The sequence below is a fragment of the Lineus longissimus genome, chromosome 14, assembly GCF_910592395.1.
Source record: "Lineus longissimus chromosome 14, tnLinLong1.2, whole genome shotgun sequence".
NCBI classification, from domain to species: domain Eukaryota; kingdom Metazoa; phylum Nemertea; class Pilidiophora; order Heteronemertea; family Lineidae; genus Lineus; species Lineus longissimus.
The window spans coordinates 3,738,249-3,759,854 of record NC_088321.1 but is presented as its reverse complement, the minus strand read 5'-3'; the positions used below and the strand labels follow the sequence as shown (position 1 = coordinate 3,759,854).

The window sequence follows — 21,606 nt, the reverse complement described above, 5'->3', positions numbered from 1 at the left end:
GTGGAACACTTAAAAATGGACTTATTCTCACAATGACGGTAGTTTCTAAGGCGCGAAACGGAGTGGATTGTGCAGAGTTGGTACCAAATTTTCGTCTGCTCGAGAAAAGTGATAGATCATTGCTTCGCACTGAATTAATCGTGTACGTTGACCACCGTGGGTGTGGGGATTCGGACAGTGTCAGTAAGGACCTGTCACTATGGTTACCAAAGCGCTTAGAAGACGACAGAAAAAAAATTGAAAGCCCAGGCAGATTCAACAACGGAATATTTCCTTTTCTATGGTACTCGATGTGGGTTTGCTGATGATAGCAACACTTCCGTTGATATGTTTGTATTGATGTAGCTCTATGAATAAGTGGATGAGGTTTTGTAGCCCTACGCCTAATTTAGGCTACCAATTACGCTTATTTCTACTGTAGCGTAAAACGGGGTCGAGCGGTAAAGCGTCACCATTAAAGAAACAAAGACAATAAATGTCACAACCCTGGGCATCCAAATATTGACGAAATTAACTAGTTCGTCAAGTACGATGTCACCACTGATCTGACACCAATCTTATTCTAATGGACCAAGGAACTAAGAAACAGAGGGCTAAGACTTCATATCTAATTAATAAGTTTTAATGATAGACTGAGCTCATAACTATTTACAGCACTTACACATTTCTACAGCATCATAATTCAAAGCAAAACACTTACGCTCACTGATATCTCCCACATAATCACCACATAATTTATCCTTTCTGAATTGAAGGGGTGTCTGTTGACTGAATCTTGGTAATAAAGGTACAGGAAAAAGGTACTGAAATGAAATGGCCAGGGCCATTGTGCTCACCTCATGTGGAGGAAAGATGGATAAAGAGCATGGTATTGTGTCATGTAGTGTTAGGTTTGATGTAGGTCCAAGCAATTACAATTTCCCCAAAATGGCCCATTTACAGTACATTCGACCTATGTGACCTTGAAAAGCAGGTCAAATCAAAGAAGACCCGGGTGACACATTGAATGGTTGTTAGAATTAGATGTACCTATGATATAAAATTGGTGCCAATCGGGCAAGTCATTACTAGAAATAATGGCATTTTGAAGAATTTAGGATTTGGCCCCCTCCCTGGAGGCCAAACGGCAAATCAGATCACACCAAACTTCGGTACCTGAGATCACCTGACCAAGGGGTACATGTGTACTTAATTTGTGATCAATAGTCATTGCAGTTAAGAAACGTGCCATAGTTACGGCCTGACGGCGAATTTACGCCATTTGACCTCTGTGACCTTGACAAGAAGGTCAAATTAAAAACCTGTGTGACATATACTGTATGGTGGTTAGATGTACCCATGATATCAAATTGGTGGCAATCGGGCAAGAAGTTAAGGAATAATCACATTTTTAAGGTTTTTGGATTTTGCCACCTGGTGGTCAAGTGGTGAATCATATTGGACCAAACTTCGGTCCCTGAGATCACCTGACTAAGGGGTAAATGTGTACCAAATTTGGTATCAATAGTCATTGCAGTTTAGAAACGTGCCATCGTTACATCCTAATGGCCAATTTACACCATTTGACCTCTGTGACCTTGAAAAGGAGGTCAAATCAAAAACCCGGAGGATATATGATGCACCTTTGCTAGAAGTACCTACCATATTTTTTTCAAAATTTCCCGACTACTATTAAGGGAGATATTGCATATTTTCACTTTTAACGTTTGGCCCCCTGGTGGCCAAACCATGAAACGAATCGGACCGAAACTTGGTCTCCAAGGTGTCATTACATAAGGGTACATGTGTACCAAGTTTCAACTCAATAGCTCTAACAGTTACGAAACGTGCCCTGCTAACGGACGACGGACGACGACGGACGACGACGACGACGACGACGACGACGGACGACGGACGCCACGGTATGGGATAAGCTCACCTCTGCTAAGAGGTGAGCTAAAAAGTACCGGGAAATAAAAGTACAGGAAATAAAAGTACCGGAAGTAAAGGTACCGGAAAAAAGGTACTGGGAAAAAAGGTACACAAAATGGCATAAATACGTAAAAAAGGTACACAATGTTTTTTTTTAATATTATTTGAATTCTCTCTTTTTCTATTCATAACTTTAACTTTATTTGTTGTGTAGGCATTGCATAGGCCTTAGAAATAGGTATATCGAATTTCCAGTATACAGTTATGGTTTTCAATAGACAAAACACGGCTGTCAAGATCATGATGAATGTAAAGATTATAGGACAATTCCCTCTGCAAAAGGGTTAATTGATAAATTTACCAATGTTCAAGTTAATAGAGTCCCAGTGTTTACGAAATGTGCCCCGACAACAGACACTTCGCCATAGCAAAAGCTCACCCACCCCCTTGTTCAAAACGAAATTTTGCTATTCTTAGCTCACCTCTCAGAGAGGTGAGCTAATACCACAAGCCCCGCTATGGTCATACATGTGGGCACTGTCATGACTGTCCGCTGGTTCACATTCATGATTCAAGCTCTACTCTGTTGGAGTATCACAGGTCCGAGCTGCAGCTTTACAGCGCTCAGGACTAAGATTCATAGTTTGCCATCTCTGCAAGCTAGGTACCCATTTACTCTAGGGTGGCGAGAAGCAAGTAGGTTAAAATGCCTTGCTCATGGACACAAAGACGAAACAGCGGTGACCCTTCCGAGAATCGACCCCACGACCAACCTCTACATCTGGGGTCTAATTGATTAGCATTCAAAAGGGTTTCACCGTATTCCCTGGAAACACCTATACGACACATGTCGCGTCATCGCCAGAATCTGTGGGTGACGTAGCATGTCTAACCTCTGATCTGATCTATTCGGGCCCTACCTGTCAGCACTGTTTCATCATGACTAAAACTGTTTGCAGCCGGCCAAATAATTGTAAAATTGAGCAATTATCTCAAGGTGAATACAGATAAAGAAGCCTTATACTTAGATATGAAAATAAATGATCAAAAGGGATTTCGAAATAATATTTTCACAGTGCTCGCCCGATTTGGCATTTGTGACACGTGCACCTTCTTCGGTTCTTTTTGCTTGGAGTTCCCGCATGGCCCGACTAAATGACGCAATTTTTTTGTAGAGGAAATTGATTTTTTATATCAGCATTAGCTCATATTATCCGTGCCCATGAAGTTCTATTATGCCGTCATATGATTTGTGATCGCATTAGGGTAAATGGTTATGTAGACTGATAAGTCGCCCTTTTCAACGATTCAATATGCCATGAATATGCCAAGTGTCAAATCATTATTTACATCTTATTTGCATGTCAAACGTTATTCTTTGACCAATCAAATATGTTTTAACTCAACATGATACCAGGTGCAGTGCAAGTGACTATACACCTTTCCAGAAATGGGGCGCTGAGTGTCCGAAATAGTGATGTCATAAGGGGAAACTAGGCCTTATGGTGGAGGGACAAAGGAGATAGACATGGTTGACCAACACACTTGAATGCCTTTAATGACGGACAAGGGGGAAAAAGTTAGTTCCAATGCAAGCCACCAATTTTGGGAAGCATGTATAGGAGCACGAAATGACCTCGGGTAAACGAGGTTGACCCACGATCTCCTGATTATGAGCCCGGTGCTCTAACCACTACGCCACTGATCTTCCTCATAGACAAAACTCTGCCATAGCCACACGGCAGCAACATGATCGCCTTTTAAATTTTATGTATGGTGTTATAATTCACCCGATGCTAAATCAAGTGTGTATCCTATCCACAGGAGCGTTGGCTGTGTTGTGTTGGAAATGGCCAAGGGAACTCGTCCATGGAGTGAGTCTATAAATGCAGGAAATCTGATGTTTAGGATTGGAAATGGTGAGGCTCCTCCCGTTGCTGAAAATGTTCCTGGTGATGTGAAAGATTTCCTCAAGAAGACCTTCATTTTGGTCCCTAAAGATCGAGCATCTGCCGATGACCTTCTCGAAGATAAGTTGCGTAAGTTACACTATCATGTTGAAACTTATTCGGTCGTCTCACACGGTAAGAATTACAAGTACAATCCTAATGACATAGACAAAGCGACTGAAGTCAGGAAAACTCTAAAACGGGTATAAGCAGGGATCACTGCTGCGGTTCTATCATGGTGTGCTGAAGTATTTTGAGTGGAGGAAGGATGATGTATGTTCTGTAGAGAGGCAGAGATTGATTTTTCCTGAACCAGTATGCATGCAATATTTTGTAACAATTGAATAATGTTATCCCCCCCCGCTTGAAAAATCAGTCGCAGTCGCTATCGGCCCATGGTGTAAAATTAGGTCAGAAGACTTTCGATGATGCACAAACCTTGCCGATTACATTCTTATAAGACACTAGCCCAACTTTCCATTCGAGTGATGTTGTTTATGATATTTACAAGTGATAATCTTTTGGTTGCCGGCAATTCTCCAGATAGCGAAATATTGGTACATCCACTGACATCGCGGCCATGTTGAAATAATCGGAAGAGGAATGAGAGGATGGATAGAAAAAAGAGGACTGGGGCTCAGTCTGCAGCCTATTTCTATGACATCATCATAAATAAATATCATGTGAAATCCTCGAACAAGCAACCTCTTTCTCAGGGCAGGTCGTTCACACCAAAACCGCGCCGCGGGCCGCGACGGCGAAAAAAAACGGCACGAGTTCATTCACTGAGTTCTAAATAGTCTCAGTTTCCCTGATTTCGTCTCAGATTCCCTGTTGATCACACCAGGTCCTGGTTTGACGTCCCACTTTACACATACATTTTTGGGTGTTATCCATTCAGCGGACAAATAGACCGCTTTGCGCCGTTTTGATCCTGGATTTTTTTTTCTAAAATTTAAAAGTACATTAATTGTCTATAATAGCTTATATGTGCCTGGGAATCTTTCCCTCGGAGTATATTGGGCGCAAACTTTGCAAAACACTTGAATATTTTTGCCTGATTTTTGACCGTTTGCTGAATCTAGGTGGTATCAAATGTGAAGCAGCCTACTGGTATCGAAACTAATAAGAAAGCTCTCTTAGGACTCTGCCTCGATACAAATTGGAAGGTTTGTGTATCTGGTTGCAGTAGTTTGGTCTCAGCATGCATCTGGGGGTGATGCCTTGTGTGTCACACCTGGCACTGGCATCTGATGGATTAAGTGAGAGCTTAGTTTAACGAAAAAGAAGTGGAATCCAGCTGATTACCTCTTCCTGCAGTGGTTGTACTTGTACTTCGCCAAGTTCGCGCCCCTTATACTCGGAGGGAATTTTTTTCTGGCACATAAGCTTACTGCCATGAGATTTAATGTAATTTTCAATTTTGGAAAAAAACAGGGTCATAACGGCGCAAAGCAGTCGATTTGTCCCTTTTGTCCCTTGAGTGTACACACCCAAAAATACACGTGTGAAGCGGACGTCAAACCTGCGCCTGGAACGAACTTTGCAATGCCTATGATCTGGGGTACAACTTTAAGTTTGGGGTTCACATACTGCAAGCTCTTCTGATAAGTGGCAGTCCTCTGAAATAATGCTTAATTAACGCCATTTACAGGGGTTGGGGGTTGGGACCGAACATTCCACAAAAAACGAGGCTTTTTCAGTCGAAGAGAGGCATTTTTCTGTCGTCTGCTAACGGAAAGAAAATAAATTTGAAGTTTTATCCCCTTCGAACAGCAAAGAGCTCCAGGAATGATGAGACCGCACATCCCGGAATGGGACAAAATATCCCGGAATCTGCGGATTTAACATCCAAGCATTCACTGTAAAAACCGATGGGTAATATCCGCCCGAAAATGCTTATGAGAATGGGTTATATGATGTACCCATCGTGGGTAATCTAATGTGCCCATTCCCGATGGGCAGGCTAGCCTATGGTGGGTTGTGGGATTACCCATTTATGTGGATAAGATCCGCCCGAAATTGCTTTTGAGAATGGGTTATATGATGTAATCTGATGTGCCCATTCCCGATGGTCGGCCTCAAAAATGTATATCGAGGGTATTCAAGTGTGACGAACAGCGAAATTATGTCAACTAATGCTGTTTAATGACGACTTGTGATGACCTTCTGACGAAGTTACTCGTTTGCCTAGGCGTTCACACTGCCAACAGTGATTCCAAAGTCATGGGTTCAAGTCTATCCTGACCAATCTATTTTCATTTTTAGATAAATCGAATGTAATGTGACGTCCCCCCCCCCCCCAAAAAAACCCCTAGCCTTTTAGTTAATAGGCTCCTTAATGCTCTTGTTTCAAACTTCATCCATGTCTATTCTTATCATTTTCGGGGGCTATTAGCAGAATTATACTAAAACGCATTTTAGGCACTTTTTAGAACAGTTTGGTCATCATAACTTTAGAAACTGTCCGAAAAGATCTCTTTAATTTCATGAATAGATGAATCAACAAATTCATTGGTAAAACCATCTGCTCTCTGCGCCTGTATTGCCAATGGATTTCTTATTATCTATATCGCTGGACTGGACTCCCCCTGGGTTTAAGGGGACAATAGGCAGGAGATGGGAGGTTAAATTAGCCATCTTTTTGGTGACTTATAGTAAGGGCGCCACAAGGTCATTTTGATTCACCACTAAATACATCCCCCTTACAAGAGAAGCGTGATTAGTTTTGATGACTTCATGTTTGGATAACTTTATCTTGCCTACCTAGCTGCTTGGAGAGTCCATTTGACAGTATTTTCGATTAAGATGGTAATTATTTTTTCGATTTCAAAATAATCCAGTGCACTTTTATAAAAAAGATCATAGCCAAACTGAACAATTTGAAATAAAAATGGGTAAAATAATAATTGATGTGAAAAAATGAATTAAAAAATAGACTGGTAAAATATCATGCCGTGCCAGCAGGGCTACTGAGTGTGATGCACTGGACAATTCGGAAAGATAGCGTCTAAGTAATCGTTTTGACTACGTCAAATAAATTAGGATCGCTGTTCGTCACACTTGAATATATACCCTCGATAAAAGATTTGGAGGCCGAGAAAACTATTGAAATTCCCGATTTCTGCGATGTATATACGTAACATAATTGGCATTATCATATTGCTCAATGAGTAATGCTTTGCTTGATGGTGCCAGTTTTGTGACTAACGTTCTCTAAGACGACTATGACCTTGTATGAAGGACTAATACAAAAAAAAACTTATCAAAATGATTTTCGTCTGCCATTGCTTGGATGTTTGGTCCTTTCCGGGATGTGGGGTCCCATCATTCCTGGAGCTCTTTTCTGGTCGAAGGGGATAAACTTCAAATTTATTTTGTTTTCGTTAGCGGACGACAGAAAATGCGTCGCTTTGACTGAAAATGCCTCTCGTTTTCGTGGGATGTTCGGTCCCATACTCTCAACCCCTGATTTACATGCAGATTTAATTCATTTCGTCGCGCAGGTGTTCTCTTTTCAAATATTTATTTCAATGCCGTTTTCGGCTTTCATGGTCAATCAATCATAGATAGGCCCATTGCCCGGGTTGCAATTGACCACAAATGCCGAACACAAGTGACCACAGAATATATCCGAACAGCTGTGGGCACTGGCGGGAATGACGTGAATTACAATTACAAAGCAATAACTGGTGGTCGGCATGCAATATTTTCAGATTTTTTTACCTTTTCTCTTGATGGTGGATATATTCCAAAAAAAAATTTTTGTACAATATAGCCATCTGTGCATTCCAGATCCCTCACATTTTGGATATAGGGCTCAGACCGATTAAACAGGCCTCATTCCCACTCCATTTGGCCTAAACCCCCATTTGGTCATTGTGCTCATACACAATCCATCAGGCGCAAAAACACTTCTTCCTATCGGTGGACATTCAAATAAACCTGGGCCTTCTCTTGATGACATGAAAGTCTCTGTTCTGAAGGGATCACTTTATAATACTGACACTACACAAAAGAGAATTACTGAACAAAAGTTGATGCAACAATTTAACTGAACCATTACCTTGGTTTCATGTCGCACTATAAGTCATAATCATCATACTACTTTTTACACCTACGCTTGGCCACTATCTATTACCCCCTTGTCTCCTTTGGCCTATACATGCCTCTTGCCCCCCCCCCCCCCCCCGCCTGACTACGATGCATATTGGCTAGTACCTTTTCCCTTTAAATCGGTCAATGAGTTGTAAGTGTTCGGTGGTATATTTTGGACTCCTTGGTGTGAATTCTTCTTGTTTTTGTTACGGAAAGGAATTAATCAAAAATAAAACTTATGAGCTACCTGTGGTTATTCAGTGCGCCACGACGGTTTTACCCTCTGTGCATGCTCAGTCAGCAGACCTGGTGGAAGAGAGGATGCAGTCACTTACCGTTATATTCATCTACACACGAGGTTTCAGCCATTTCAACTGTTGGAAACACAGCTGGACCATGCCGAAAGCAAAAGCAAAGAGATCTGCCCCAGTGAGCCATTCCTGAGCAACCCGAGCATAATATACTTACAGTCCGGACGAAGTGGACCGGCCTCGTCCCTCACCCTATCAACCACTGCGACCAGTGGAGGGCTTTCTGGAGGTTTTGTATGGATCATGCGCTGGGCTAATGAATCATTATATTTCATTTTGTACTCTATAGTAACTCATTGAATTGAGATTCACAATAGATGAGCCAGTGACAGTTAGATATTTACTACACACTTTACACATACAACATAGCATATACGTTAGGTTGCTTCAAATTTCATCCAAATTTTACAAAACAAAAGTTCTCCAAAGCTTAAAATGAGTCGTTTTGGATACCCGAGACCGCTAGGCGACGCCGATTGAAAGAGCGGAAAAGGAGAAAAGAACCAGAATAATCATGTCAAGAAGTTCTATTTTGCGTATTTTGATAAAATACGCTAATTATACCTATTTTAATAAAATACGCTTGACATAATTCGAATTCTTTCCTTTCTTTCCTCCCTAGTGCATGGTAATATCGTAAATGTTGAATATAATATGTATCACATTGCCGCAGATGAGCTGTTATGTGCTGTTTTTACATTTTCTAAATTAGATTTTTCTTGAGTAAATAAATGGTCTGCACTGCACTGTATTGTCGTGAATTCCCAAATCTCCAAGCCTGGCCATGTTCACTGTCGCTAATGAATCGACTTTCACTCACTGATGAGAGTACCAGACATAACATCTCACGCTTGGCCATTTTGCTTTTGATGAAAGGCTTACTGGACTTTGCGCAAAGAAAGCAACGCAACGCAACAAGCCTAATTGGGGAGCGACCATTATATTTGACCGCTTCAGGTTCTGTTCCTAGTAAATTAAACCAGGGGCTAACACGGCCACAGAATACCTCCAGTGGACAGTGTAGTGCTTCGGTTATGGTTTATCTTGAGATGTACTCTTTGGTGTGGTCCATCTGCCACGCTGGCGCCAGCTATCCATCCCCATGTCGCAAGATAATAGTCCCAGTGATTTGCACGTTAGCCCCTCTATTCATGATCATAGCGGCAAATGTATGCTTAGTTAGATGCTGGCGCCTCCTATCGATCCCCATGAACCAGGCGAAATTGATATTCCAAACTACCCTTATGTCATATGCTAGTCCCTTTAATTGCCAGTGATTTGCACTGGTAGCGCCCTCTATGGCCAAGGCAAATATATGCTCGGTTAGATGCTGGCGTCACCTATCCATCCCCATGAACTTGGCTACATTCATATTCCAAACTGTATCTAATGTGACAAAATAATAGTCCCTTTAACTGGCAGTGAATCACCTGCAACTAAAAATGTATGCCTTCGCTAATTCGCCTGCCAATCCATTTTATAAAACCTAATGTGTTCTGTGTCATGGCTTGTATGTGCTCGACTTGCTCGACATGTATGCTGCTTGACTCAAGCTTGCGTTTGGCGTCACCTATCCATCCCCATGAACTTGGCTACATTCATATTCCAAACTGTATCTAATGTGACAAAATAATAGTCCCTTTAACTGGCAGTGAATCACCTGCAACTAAAAATGTATGCCTTCGCTAATTCGCCTGCCAATCCATTTTATAAAACCTAATGTGTTCTGTGTCATGGCTTGTATGTGCTCGACTTGCTCGACATGTATGCTGCTTGACTCAAGCTTGCGTTTGGCCTTCTTTTGCAATGATAACTTCCCATGTAAGCACGACCCTAGGATGACCAGGCTGTGTATTGTCTAAGGAAAATAACAATACCTAGGGACCGTTACGTTGGTTGCTTTCTTTGCGCAAAGTCCAGTAGGCCACTATGGATAGCCTTCATATTTCACCATATTTAGGTAAACGTTGTATATTTCGCACTCGACGCGGATTTTGCAGCACTGACGAAGGGTGGTAACCTTTAAATATAACTGCCCTGAGATGGTGGGGATTTCCCATATTTATTATGTTACCGATATCGGCTGCTGACTCTGTATACTCTGTTTTGACGTGGCCCTGAAGCCCTTGTTAACAAATATTAAAGTATTTTCTTTTCAATTGTCCATCAAATGTAGACTTTCAGCATCCTTTACACAGTTGCCTCAACATTACAACATTCACGCTGAAATCTCCGTCCCCAAATTGGAAATTATTTCGTTATCAAATTAATATCTAATTCCATTATACGGGTTATCCTCTTGATTTTGTTAAGTATTTATGAGTGAATCGTGCTTCTCCATTCTTTAAAACCATAGACAATACAAACTGGTATGATGTTTACTTGCTTTGCGTTTCAGTCGCTGGTATCACTTCAGACGACAGTGGAAATGTCCGTCTCTCTTAGGCCGACAGTGGAAAAGCAGGTACCTCGTCAGCCGCCAGTGGAAAAACAGGTACCCCTTCAGCCTACAGTGGAAATGAAGGTATCTCTTCAGTCGCCAGCGGAAAAGCTGGTTCCTCTATAAGCCGACAGTGAAACTTAAGTTATCTCTTCAGCCGACAGTGGAAATGCTGGTCTTTCTTTAGCCGACAGTTAAAATGCAAGCATCTCTTTAGCCGACAGTGGAAGTACTGATAACTGCTGCCGACAGTGGAATTGCAGGTATCTCTTCTGCCGACAGTGGAAATACAGGTATCTCTTCAGCCGACAGTGGAAATACAGGTATCGCTTCAGCCGACAGTGGAAATACAGGTATCTCTTCTGCCGACAGTGGAAATACAGGTATCTCTTCTGCCGACAGTGGAAATACAGGTATATCTTCTGCCGACAGTGCATAACGAGACAAACAAAGAAGGTAATTTGTTCCATATTATGTTTCAAACATGCTAATGGATGTTACAAGATTAGGGCTCATAATTCGGATACATCAAACGCTATATAAGTCGGCTAGTTTCCCCAAAAGAGAGCTCCGCCTCGAGAGGTGCGCGCAGATCAGAAAGAGGCGAATTGTAATGTAATAACTGTAGCATATAGACGCACTGGGTCTAATGTTTTAACGCAGATTGTAAACCTGTAAATGTGCTTGCCTCTATATTTTTGCGATTCACGAAATGAAAAACTAAGAACTTGTTTTTCGGGGACTTTTTGGCAGAAGAGTAGACGATTTTATATCAGTTTTTCCGATAAAAATAAATTTTTGCAAATTTTTAGTTTCACTTAGAATTAAACGAGATTACATCCGAATTCGCAAAAATAAAGAGCCAGGCCATATTGTACAGCTACAGTATCATTATTTGTCAAAGCTGAATTTGATTTCTTTTTGTATCCAAGAAACTTAAGTTATATTGAATTTCTATTCATACTCCAGTGTAATACTATTAAACATTATGAGACGTGCTCTGGCAAGTGTAGGCGACTAGAATGTGGAGAAAAGGGAGAAAGGGCTACGATTTTAAAGATATTTTTCCTCGAAATTATTTTTGTGTACAAGTCACAAGGACTTCCTTTTAAATAAAGTTCGTAGTGTATTTTAAAGTTGAAAACATCAGATAGGGTGATGTGATGGTTTTCATGAGTTTTGTGCAGCCTATTCCAGCGGTAATTCAATATCCCAAAATGATAACGACATGTTAAATGTTTCCCAGTTTTTCAAGATTACACTATGCGTATTTTCAACTGTGTTTGTTTTATTGAAGCCAAAGAATTGTTCCATTTTACGAACTTTGGCAAAATGGTTGTTTCCGTGGTGCAGTGGTCATTGTGAGCTTCTATGTTCCATCCCAGGTCAGGAATCAGCGCCAGATCAACGTCGAATTGACGCCGAAATTTTAGAATTGACGTCGATTCCTCGAGAACATTTCTACCGACTATTTCTAGGCATCAAATCGTCGATAACGCAGACCGATTGAAACTATACGTGTTTCGATTTCTGTCGATCGTATCTATGGCATTTCAATGTTCTGGCGACCAACGAAATGTTGTGAAATGACCCTCCAAAATATTGCCCGACTCTGCCTGAGACATTTCAAGGTCCGATTTTAGCATTGCTTCGCAAATGAAAAAATGAGTATCATATCGCTGTATATTTCAGCATGATTACTATTGGTCCCTCCGAGTTGTTTGAGTTATCAATATTGACGTCGCGCACTGGTTGTAGTGATTCACATGGGTAATCTAGCGACGAACCCTGCCATCGCGGGATTAGAGAACAGAGGATTTTGTTGCAAACAGTATGTTATCCTTGGTCATGATAATGTCGAATCCTTACAAACAAAATCATGTTTAGATGTTAACCAAGTGTCGGGTGAGGAGTGTGCATTGACTGCTGCACCACACGAAACAGATAGTTGAAACCTGCCCTAACCCATTCATATTGTATCAGCAGTGTTGTATGTATTGTACTGCATCATATTTCATATACTCTAGAAGCATAATGTACTTTAGGCATACGGTATCAGCAATGAGCAAACTGTATTTCTTATATAAGCTTGATATTTTAGATATTAGTTATAGACAATGACAGAACTGTATTTCTTATATGTATGCTCGAGAGGCTTGATGTTTAAGGCACAAGGTCATGAAAGTATGGGCCACGAGAGAACTGTATTTCTTATGATCGTGAATGGACGTCAAGCTTGATGTTTTAGGCATACGGTATTAACAATGATAGAACTGTATTTCTTATGATCGTGAATGGACGCTAAGCTTGATATTTTAGGCATACGGTATCAACAATGATAGAACTGTACTTCTTATGATCGTGAATAGTCGTCAAGCTTGATATTTTAGGCATACGGTATTAACAATGATAGAACTGTATTTCTTATGATCGTGAATGGACGTTAAGCTTGATATTTTAGGCATACGGTATCAACAATGATAGAACTGTATTTCTTATGATCGTGAATAGTCGTCAAGCTTGATATTTTAGGCATACGGTATTAACAATGATAGAACTGTATTTCTTATGATCGTGAATGGACGTCAAGCTTGATATTTTAGGCATACGGTATTAACAATGATAGAACTGTATTTCTTATGATCGTGAATGGTCGTCAAGCTTGATGTTTTAGGCATACGGTATTAACAATGATAGAACTGTATTTCTTATACGCTCGTGAAGCTTGATATTTTAGGCCTAATCAGTGTGTGACCCAGACAGTAAAACGAGTCAAAGCGAATAGAAAACAAATTTTTGGTTGCAGTTTCTTTTTGAAAACTCCATTTCGTGAGATTCAGAGTGACGTGAAGACGTCTTTGTTTGAAAATTGATAATTTTTGGGGAGAATAATTCATGCTGAGTAATGCAGTTCCCATTTTCAAGTGCATTTGTATCCAAAAATTCACCTGGTAATCGACATGCAATGTTTTACTGGCTGCGTCACATATTCTGATGCGTATTGTATCATAGAAACGTAATGTTTTGCTTGCATTGTGTGAATTGTATTTCTATTTGTACTCTAGAGAAACTTATTATTATCTTGATGCATTAGGGCCGTTGTATGAATGGTATTCCATTTCTGTGCTCTCGAAGCTTGCACCTATACATTGTTCGGCGCGGCTTATTCTAGCGGAGAGCAAAGTTTTACACAGATAAGATCACTTGTAAAACGTTCCTCTGAAGTCAACAGTAATAGTGAGTTTTTGCTGTCCCGTTCCAAGAACCGATCAACCGAGATTGATCGACTGATGCGAATGACTTCATCAATTTCTGAGCTGGTTTTCTTGATCTCAAAACCGGATTTTGTCAACCAGGCCTTGGTACCCAGTTGCCGAACCGTGATTCAGAATAGCATCCAGAAATTTGTGCGGTATACATTCTTTTACGCGATAAACTGGCGAGAAACAACACAAAGGTTGGTTTGTTAACCAAGAGGGCTGATGATAAAACAGGCCGAAATCTTGGTTGTGAATGCCTGCATGCATTTCTATACGGGGAATAGGAAACCGTTTTTGATATTTCCGATAATGAGAACGGGAACGAGGACCGTTTTCGGTGTAACGGGATAGCGAAACCTCACTCATAAGACTATTCAGATGTCGGTATCCTTCTTTCCTCTAGAAACTTTTTATATAAGTGTTTATACGGTTTGATTTTAAAATCTCCTTGTGTTTAGAGGAACGTTTCACAAAAGGAACACTTTAATGAAATGTTGCTCTGAACCAGAAGCAAAAGTCCGCAAACCATAAGACTATTGGTGGAAAATGGAATTCTACGATGAGTACAATTCAATGCATATGGGCCATTGTGTTAATTATATTCTAGAATCTTAGGATTTTTATGCTTGAACTATGTGGACAGTATGTCTTTTTGTACTCTAGAACATGTAACTAATACATGACGCAGGACAGCATAACAACACATTGACCAGGAAAGGCGATTTTGAGTTAAAAGTTCTGTTCATAAATCTCCGTTGTAGTTCACGACCAAGATGGTAGTGCAAAGATCTCACCAGCTTAACATTTGACAATTTGATGGGAAACGAATTGATGCTAATCAGTTACGTACATATATTTCCAATTGCATCCTGCTAAACAAGATACTTGTGACATTATGTTAATTTTGCTGTATACTGCGTCACGTATTTTGATACATATTGGGCCAATGTGTGAATTGTATACTCTTTAGAAGCGTGTAATATTGTTATACAAATAGGGATTGTGAGAATGATTTCTCGTGCTCTAGAGAGAAGCATGTACTTTTTGATGTTTAAGGCATACAGAATGGACAATGGGAAATATGTATTTCTTATACATGCTTGTGAAGCTTGATATTTTAGGCATACATAATGGACAATGGGAGAGATGTATTTCTTATGTATGCTTGTGAAGCTTCATATGTTAGGCATACGGAATGGACAATGGGAGAGATGTTTTTCTTATATATGCTTGTGAAGCTTGATATTTAGGCTCAATCAGTGCGTGCTTTATTTTTGAACTCGACAAACTTGTGACCCAGACAGTAAAACGAGTCAAAGTGAACAGAAAACAAGTTGGGTTGCAGTTTATTTTTGAAAACTCCATTTCGTGAGATTCAGTGTCACGTGAAGACGTCTTTGTTTGAAAATTGATAATTTTATGGGAGAATAATTCATGCTGAGTAATGCAGTTCCCATTTTCAAGTGCATTTGTATCCAAAAATTCACCTGGTAATCGACATGCAATGTTTTACTGGCTGCGTCACATATTCTGATGCGTATTGTATCATAGAAACGTAATGTTTTGCTTGCATTGTGTGAATTGTATTTCTATTTGTACTCTAGAGAAACTTATTATTATCTTGATGCATTAGGGCCGTTGTATGAATGGTATTCCATTTCTATGCTCTCGAAGCTTGCACCTATACATTGTTCGGCGCGGCTTATTCTAGCGGAGAGCAAAGTTTTACACAGATAAGATCACTTGTAAAACGTTCCTCTGAAGTCAACAGTATAGTGAGTTTTTGCTATCTCGTTCCATGAACCGATCAACCGAGATTGATCGACTGATGCGAATAACTTCCATCAATTTCTGAGCTGGTTTTCTCGATCTCAAAACCGGATTTCGTCCACCAGGCCTTGGTACCCAGTTGCCGAACCGTGATTAAGAATAACATCCAGAAAGGTTGGTTTGTAAACCAAGAGGGCTGATGATAAAACAGGCCGAAATCTTGGTTGTGAATGCATGCATGCATTTTTATACGGGGAATAGGAAATCTTTTTTGATATTTCCGATAATGAGAACGGGAACGAGGACCGTTTTCAGTGTAACGGGATAGCGAAACCTCACTCATAAGACTATTCAGATGTCGGTATCCTTCTTTCCTCTAGAAACTTTTTATATAAGTGTTTATACGGTTTGATTTTAAAATCCCCTTGTGTTTAGAGGAACGTTTCACAAAAGGAACACTTTAATGAAATGTTGCTCTGAACCAGAAGCAAAAGTCCGCAAACCATAAGACTATTGGTGGAAAATGGAATTCTACGATGAGTACAATTCAATGCATATGGGCCAGTGTGTTAATTATATTCTAGAATCTTAGGATTTTTATGCTTGAACTATGTGGACAGTATGTCTTTTTGTACTCTAGAACATGTAACTAATACATGACGCAGGACAGCATAACAACCCATTGACCAGGAAAGGCGATTTTGAGTTAAAAGTTATTTTCATAAATCTCCGTTGTAGTTCACGAGCAAGATGGTAGTGCAAAGATCTCACCAGCTCAACATTTGACAGTTTGATGGGAAACGAATTGATGCTAATCAGTTACGTATATGTATTTCCAATTGCATCCTGCTAAACAAGATACTTGTGACATAATGTTAATTTCGCTGTATACTGCGTCACGTATTTTGATACATATTGGGCCAATGTGTTAATTGTATACTCTAAGAAGCGTGTAATATTGTTATACAAATAGGGATTGTGAGAATGATTTCTCGTGCTCTAGAGAGAAGCATGTACTTTTTCAATGGATATATACATCCATTTCTGCTAAATGTAACCTTATAGACGTTGAGTGCGTAAAAGTACGGCAGCAGATTAGTGCCATAAAAAAATAAAATATTATCTCGTTATTACGAGATCTTTTCTCGTTATTACGAGATGTTATCTCGTTATTACGAGATCTTTTCTCGTTATTACGAGATGTTATCTCGTTATTACGAGATCTTTTCTCGTTATTACGAGATCTTTTCTCGTTATTACGAGATGTTATCGCGTTATTACGAGATCTTTTCTCGTTATTACGCGATCTTTTCTCGTTATTACGAGATGTTATCTCGTTATTACGAGATCTTTTCTCGTTATTATGCGATCTTTTCTCGTTATTACGAGATCTTTTCTCGTTATTACGCGATCTTTTCTCGTTATTACGAGATGTTATCGCGTTATTACGAGATCTTTTCTCGTTATTACGCGATCTTTTCTCGTTATTACGAGATGTTATCTCGTTATTACGAGATCTTTTCTCGTTATTACACGATCTTTTCTCGTTATTACGAGATGTTATCTCGTTATTACGAGATCTTTTCTCGTTATTACGAGATGTTATCTCGTTATTACGAGATCTTTTCTCGTTATTACGAGATCTTTTCTCGTTTTTACGAGATGTTATCGCGTTATTACGAGATCTTTTCTCGTTATTACGCGATCTTTTCTCGTTATTACGAGATGTTATCTCGTTATTACGAAATCTTTTCTCGTTATTACGCGATATTGGAATAAACACGTGCACGCATCAGGGAGAGTGGGCAAGTTAGCAAGTTAGGTAAGTTTAGCTTTATGCCGTTACATCTTCTAAAGACCCATTGCCCTTTACGGCTGCATGGTCTTGGCAAGGGTCAGGCGAAACAGCGGCTTCGATGTTGCTGCAGGCAGTGTATTGCATCATGGCATTTCCATTCAGTATAGGCCTAATGCTGACCAGTGTACTGAATACACGCATTGTCTTAGGTTTTTCAACGGTTATTCCCGGTAGTGGTTTGCTGTAGGCGGGCAAAGAAGCGGCACATGGCAAGAGCCTTTGTTATGATAGAAGGGTGGGAGTCAATATCCCCTTGACAATCCCCCGGACCATTGCACCCACCCCCTCCCCGACGAGTTATTTCCCCCAAAACCCTCACGCCAGAGGGCGACTAAGGGGATTGAGTTGTTCCCACCATGGGGAATTGGGTGCGTGTGCGTGAAGGGGGGGGGTTGTTCTAGAATTATCCGGGGTGCGCAGTGTGTCGTAAAAACGATAGCTTTTGTACATCATGTTCATGGATTCTATTAGGCCAAATCAGCCGACTTCTGCTTGTCCTGGAACCACCCCAACATCTTTGAAATTCTGCTAATGTCGACGAAGTTTCAGTGGAAAGTATTAACTATATAGGCCTATAAGATGGTATTTGAGCAAGTTGTACACAGGTGGCTTATGATGAAATGCGAAATGCGAAATAAACCAGCGAAATGGTGAAATAGCGAAATGACCAAACGAATGACCTTAAATTGGATCCCCTACAATACCACCGGTGACTCCCTCAATCCAGCATTCCGAGCTTTGTCGGAAATACCCGAGCAATTCAACATACCGGTAGATATCTTCGCGGGAGATACCGGTGTGACAGCGGATATAGTCCCCCCGGAGTCATAGTCCGGTAGCATTGTATTTGACCAATTAAGCAGCATGCTCTATTGTACCGCTAACCCTAACCAAAACATTTAGCAATGCGGACTATTGTTACACGGACTAACAGCCCTAGGACTACTATCCCCGTCACACCGGTCTAGGTCCCTCACTGCATGCCGCCACTGCCGTGGCCCCAATTTAGTAGGCCTATGACAAGATATTTATATATATATATAGTTTATTTATCGTAATGCAAAAAGTGCAAGTGATTTTCACGAATGCAATCAAAGAACATCCCAACAGCCCTACTCAACCCCCTCCCCCAGCCCCCCCCCCCGCGAACGCCAGCCATTTAGCCTTCAAAACCCCTCTTCCCCAGTACAAATGTTTAGCTGTAAAATTTTTAAGTCCATCACAACAAAAGCACGTGGAGCAGGTGCGACAGGGATAGTAGTCCTAGTGTTGATAGTCCGGGTGACAATAGGCCCGCATTGTCAAAGGTTTGGTTAGGGTTAGTGGTATAATACTGGTATAATAGATCGTGCGGCTTAATCCGTCATATACAATGCTACCCGGACTATGGCTCCAGGGTGACTACATCCACTGTCACACCGGCCCGAGATGCATGGCATGACACAGACATATTAAGGCATTAGACAAGGATTTTGGGTGGGTTATGAGCCAGGGGCAACTGAAAGGGGCCCTCCTTACATGGCAAGTTCCGTGCTCCAAAGCCAAATCCAAAGGTTTGAGGTCAATGTAAAGCCCCATTAAAAATTTATTTATCACCCTTTACCTCTAGTCCATTAATCAGTTCTCAATAGTGCAAAAAATGAGCCCGGAATCTTTCAGTACAGTTTTTTCTCGCGGCCTGCATGGAATCGGAGTGACCATGTCCTTTTTTCTCGCGGCTTGCACGGAATCGGTCCGACAGGAATCGGACAAAAAAAATATCCTGTTGTCATTTCGCCACTGGTTTATTTCGCATTTCATCATAAGCCCACAGGTTATACCCCCTTGGCTCACGATTTTGGATCAAATACTGAGTCGCTTTTGGTTTTTCCTTCCCTTACATGCAGTTGGATGTACATGTAGTCACAGGGCATGAAATAAACGAAGGCCATGAGGCCAGTGGCCTTTGATGCCCACCTACTTGCCTTGGTGCCCTACTCCTCAAATTCCCTTTGCTTTGTTCAAGGCCAGTTTTTCTATTCTAAATGTATTAGAAAAGTGTCCCACTGAAGAAAAAGTTGCAAATTGGCCTTGCCCTCACTAAAACCTATTTCATGACCTGACTGCTGGTCGCTAACCGAAACTAGGCGCTTAGCGAAAATAATTTTGACCGAATTAATACTTTTAGATATGGATGGACTGGAAGAGTTCCTAAATGGGCGGGGCCTGCAGAATGTGGTGGTCAAATTTAGGGAAGATAAGGTAAGAAGCGATCGTCTCATTCTTATCATGAATAACAGGTCAGGAGGATTCTCGCTTTCAGCGTGACGCGTTTCATGGAGACTTGAAGCGAGGCGATTGTCTGATAGACCAGAAAATGGACAACACCATCAGATTGGTATTCATTCAAGCTGAGGGTCTGACCAATATTGTAATTACGCGTCCTTGACTTTGAATCTAATACTGTGCCCCTTTAATTATGATGCATTTCAATAAGTTTGTGGCGTCATTCCCGTTAACGTTGTCGTTCCCGTTATGATCTTAACCTCACTAATATATGAAGTCAGTTCAAGACACGTCACAGCCCTTACACCCCTCCCCAGCGTACTATTCAAAGATGTGAGTCTTGTGAACATTTAGAAAGTTGTGAATGACCCCTTAGCCGATTGCACCAAACGGGAAATATGACGCGGTCTACAATGCATAATTTGCATATATAAATTTTATTTGCTCGCTACAACACCTTCTCGCACACGTACAGTAAAGCGTTCAACCTGTCCCAGATAAAATCAATGGTTTATGTATTTTTGGCATTTCAGATTGATCATCAAGTCATTTTACTGATGACAGATGCGGACCTGAAGGAGTACGTCGAATTCTACGGTGATCGTTTAGCGGTGACCAACTACTGTCGTCGACTGATAGCCAGTGAAGGAAAGGAGTCCCGGAAGGGAAATATGTTAGATAGACTAAGGAAAAAGCTGAAATTAAAGAGAGGTCATGATGACGCCGATATGGAAGCGGACGATCAAGCTGGCGAAAAAACAACCAGGGTAAAACTGTCATCCATGCATACATTTGGCAATTCTAATGCAAAAAAAAACATGCGGTTTGTTGAGATTGGTTGGCTGAATCGAGTTTCTGATGCAGGTATCCTAAAGCAGGTACGCTCCAGATGCGGTGGCGGAACGAGAAAGGTCCGTGTAGACAAATGTATGACGTCTGCTGACCTTCTCAGCATTGCCAAAGCCCTTTTCTTTCCGGGAGGTAAATCGGCGCAAGGAAGGGAAGAAGAATATCAGTTTTCCATAATTGACTTCAAGGAAAATGAATTGGACTCCTCCGACACCGTCGGACAGTTGTATGAAAAAACTAAATTACCAATGATGCGATTTTACCTTGCTACTTGTCATATTGTAGATAATTCTAAGGAAATGAAGGATGAAAAATCTAGTGACTCCGTCAGAAAATATGATCTGTTAGAGTACCCGCCAAATGTGGCAGCTAATGTAGTTATACCTAACGATGAGCAAGATTTAGAGGTTCAGTTTGGCCCATTCGGTGATATTGACGATACCCTTTCAGTCACTTTACCACACGCCTCTCTGCATAGCACCCCGACCAGTAGTGCTGTACCCAAGGCTTCAGCTGCACTGGGCTCAGCGCTAGGTTCAGTCAGTCCACTGGGGTCTTTCGAATATTCAGTTGATGACAGTGTCACAGTGCCCTACCAGCCAATTACAACCAGTAGCGCTGTACCCAGGGCTTCATTCGTCACCACATTGCCATCTACAATAACATCGCCAGACATGCCAGACTTCCTTCCAGATTTATTACATGTGCCTGATATACACCCACGACCTGAGGTTCCGATTTTCAGCCCGACACGTGCTGACCAGTTGTTGATCAGACGAGGCTTTACCTTGGAAGATCTCGTAGAAGCATTCGTCAAAGATCCGGACCTGGGTCAAGTGGGGGAACTTTATGTAAGGCGACTGTTGCCTAATGGTGATATCGAAGCTGCGGCTGA

The 21,606-nt window shown here is 41.1% G+C and overlaps 2 protein-coding genes across 6 annotated transcripts in view; one reads left to right on the top strand and one right to left on the bottom strand.

Annotated features, from left to right (window-relative positions):
• The window catches only part of LOC135499120 (uncharacterized), a 57,164-nt gene extending 40,329 nt beyond the window's left edge, over window positions 1-16,835 (top strand). For both annotated transcript variants that reach the window (XM_064789781.1, XM_064789780.1), the window contains 2 exons: window positions 3,736-3,950; window positions 10,668-16,835. In XM_064789781.1, the coding sequence (XP_064645851.1) occupies window positions 3,736-3,950; window positions 10,668-10,714 (262 nt within the window). In that variant the 3' untranslated portion in view covers window positions 10,715-16,835. The remainder of the gene's footprint in view (window positions 1-3,735; window positions 3,951-10,667) is intronic.
• LOC135499121 (uncharacterized) overlaps window positions 1-21,606 on the bottom strand; it is a 99,766-nt gene that overhangs the window by 63,161 nt on the left and 14,999 nt on the right. Inside the window, exon 1 of one of the 4 annotated variants that reach the window (XM_064789784.1) lies at window positions 10,652-10,706. The exons of the other annotated variants lie outside the window; for them this stretch is intronic. The gene's annotated coding sequence lies outside the window, so the exon portion shown is untranslated. Of the gene's footprint in view, window positions 1-10,651; window positions 10,707-21,606 lie in introns of those variants that run through there. 4 annotated transcript variants of the gene reach the window in all.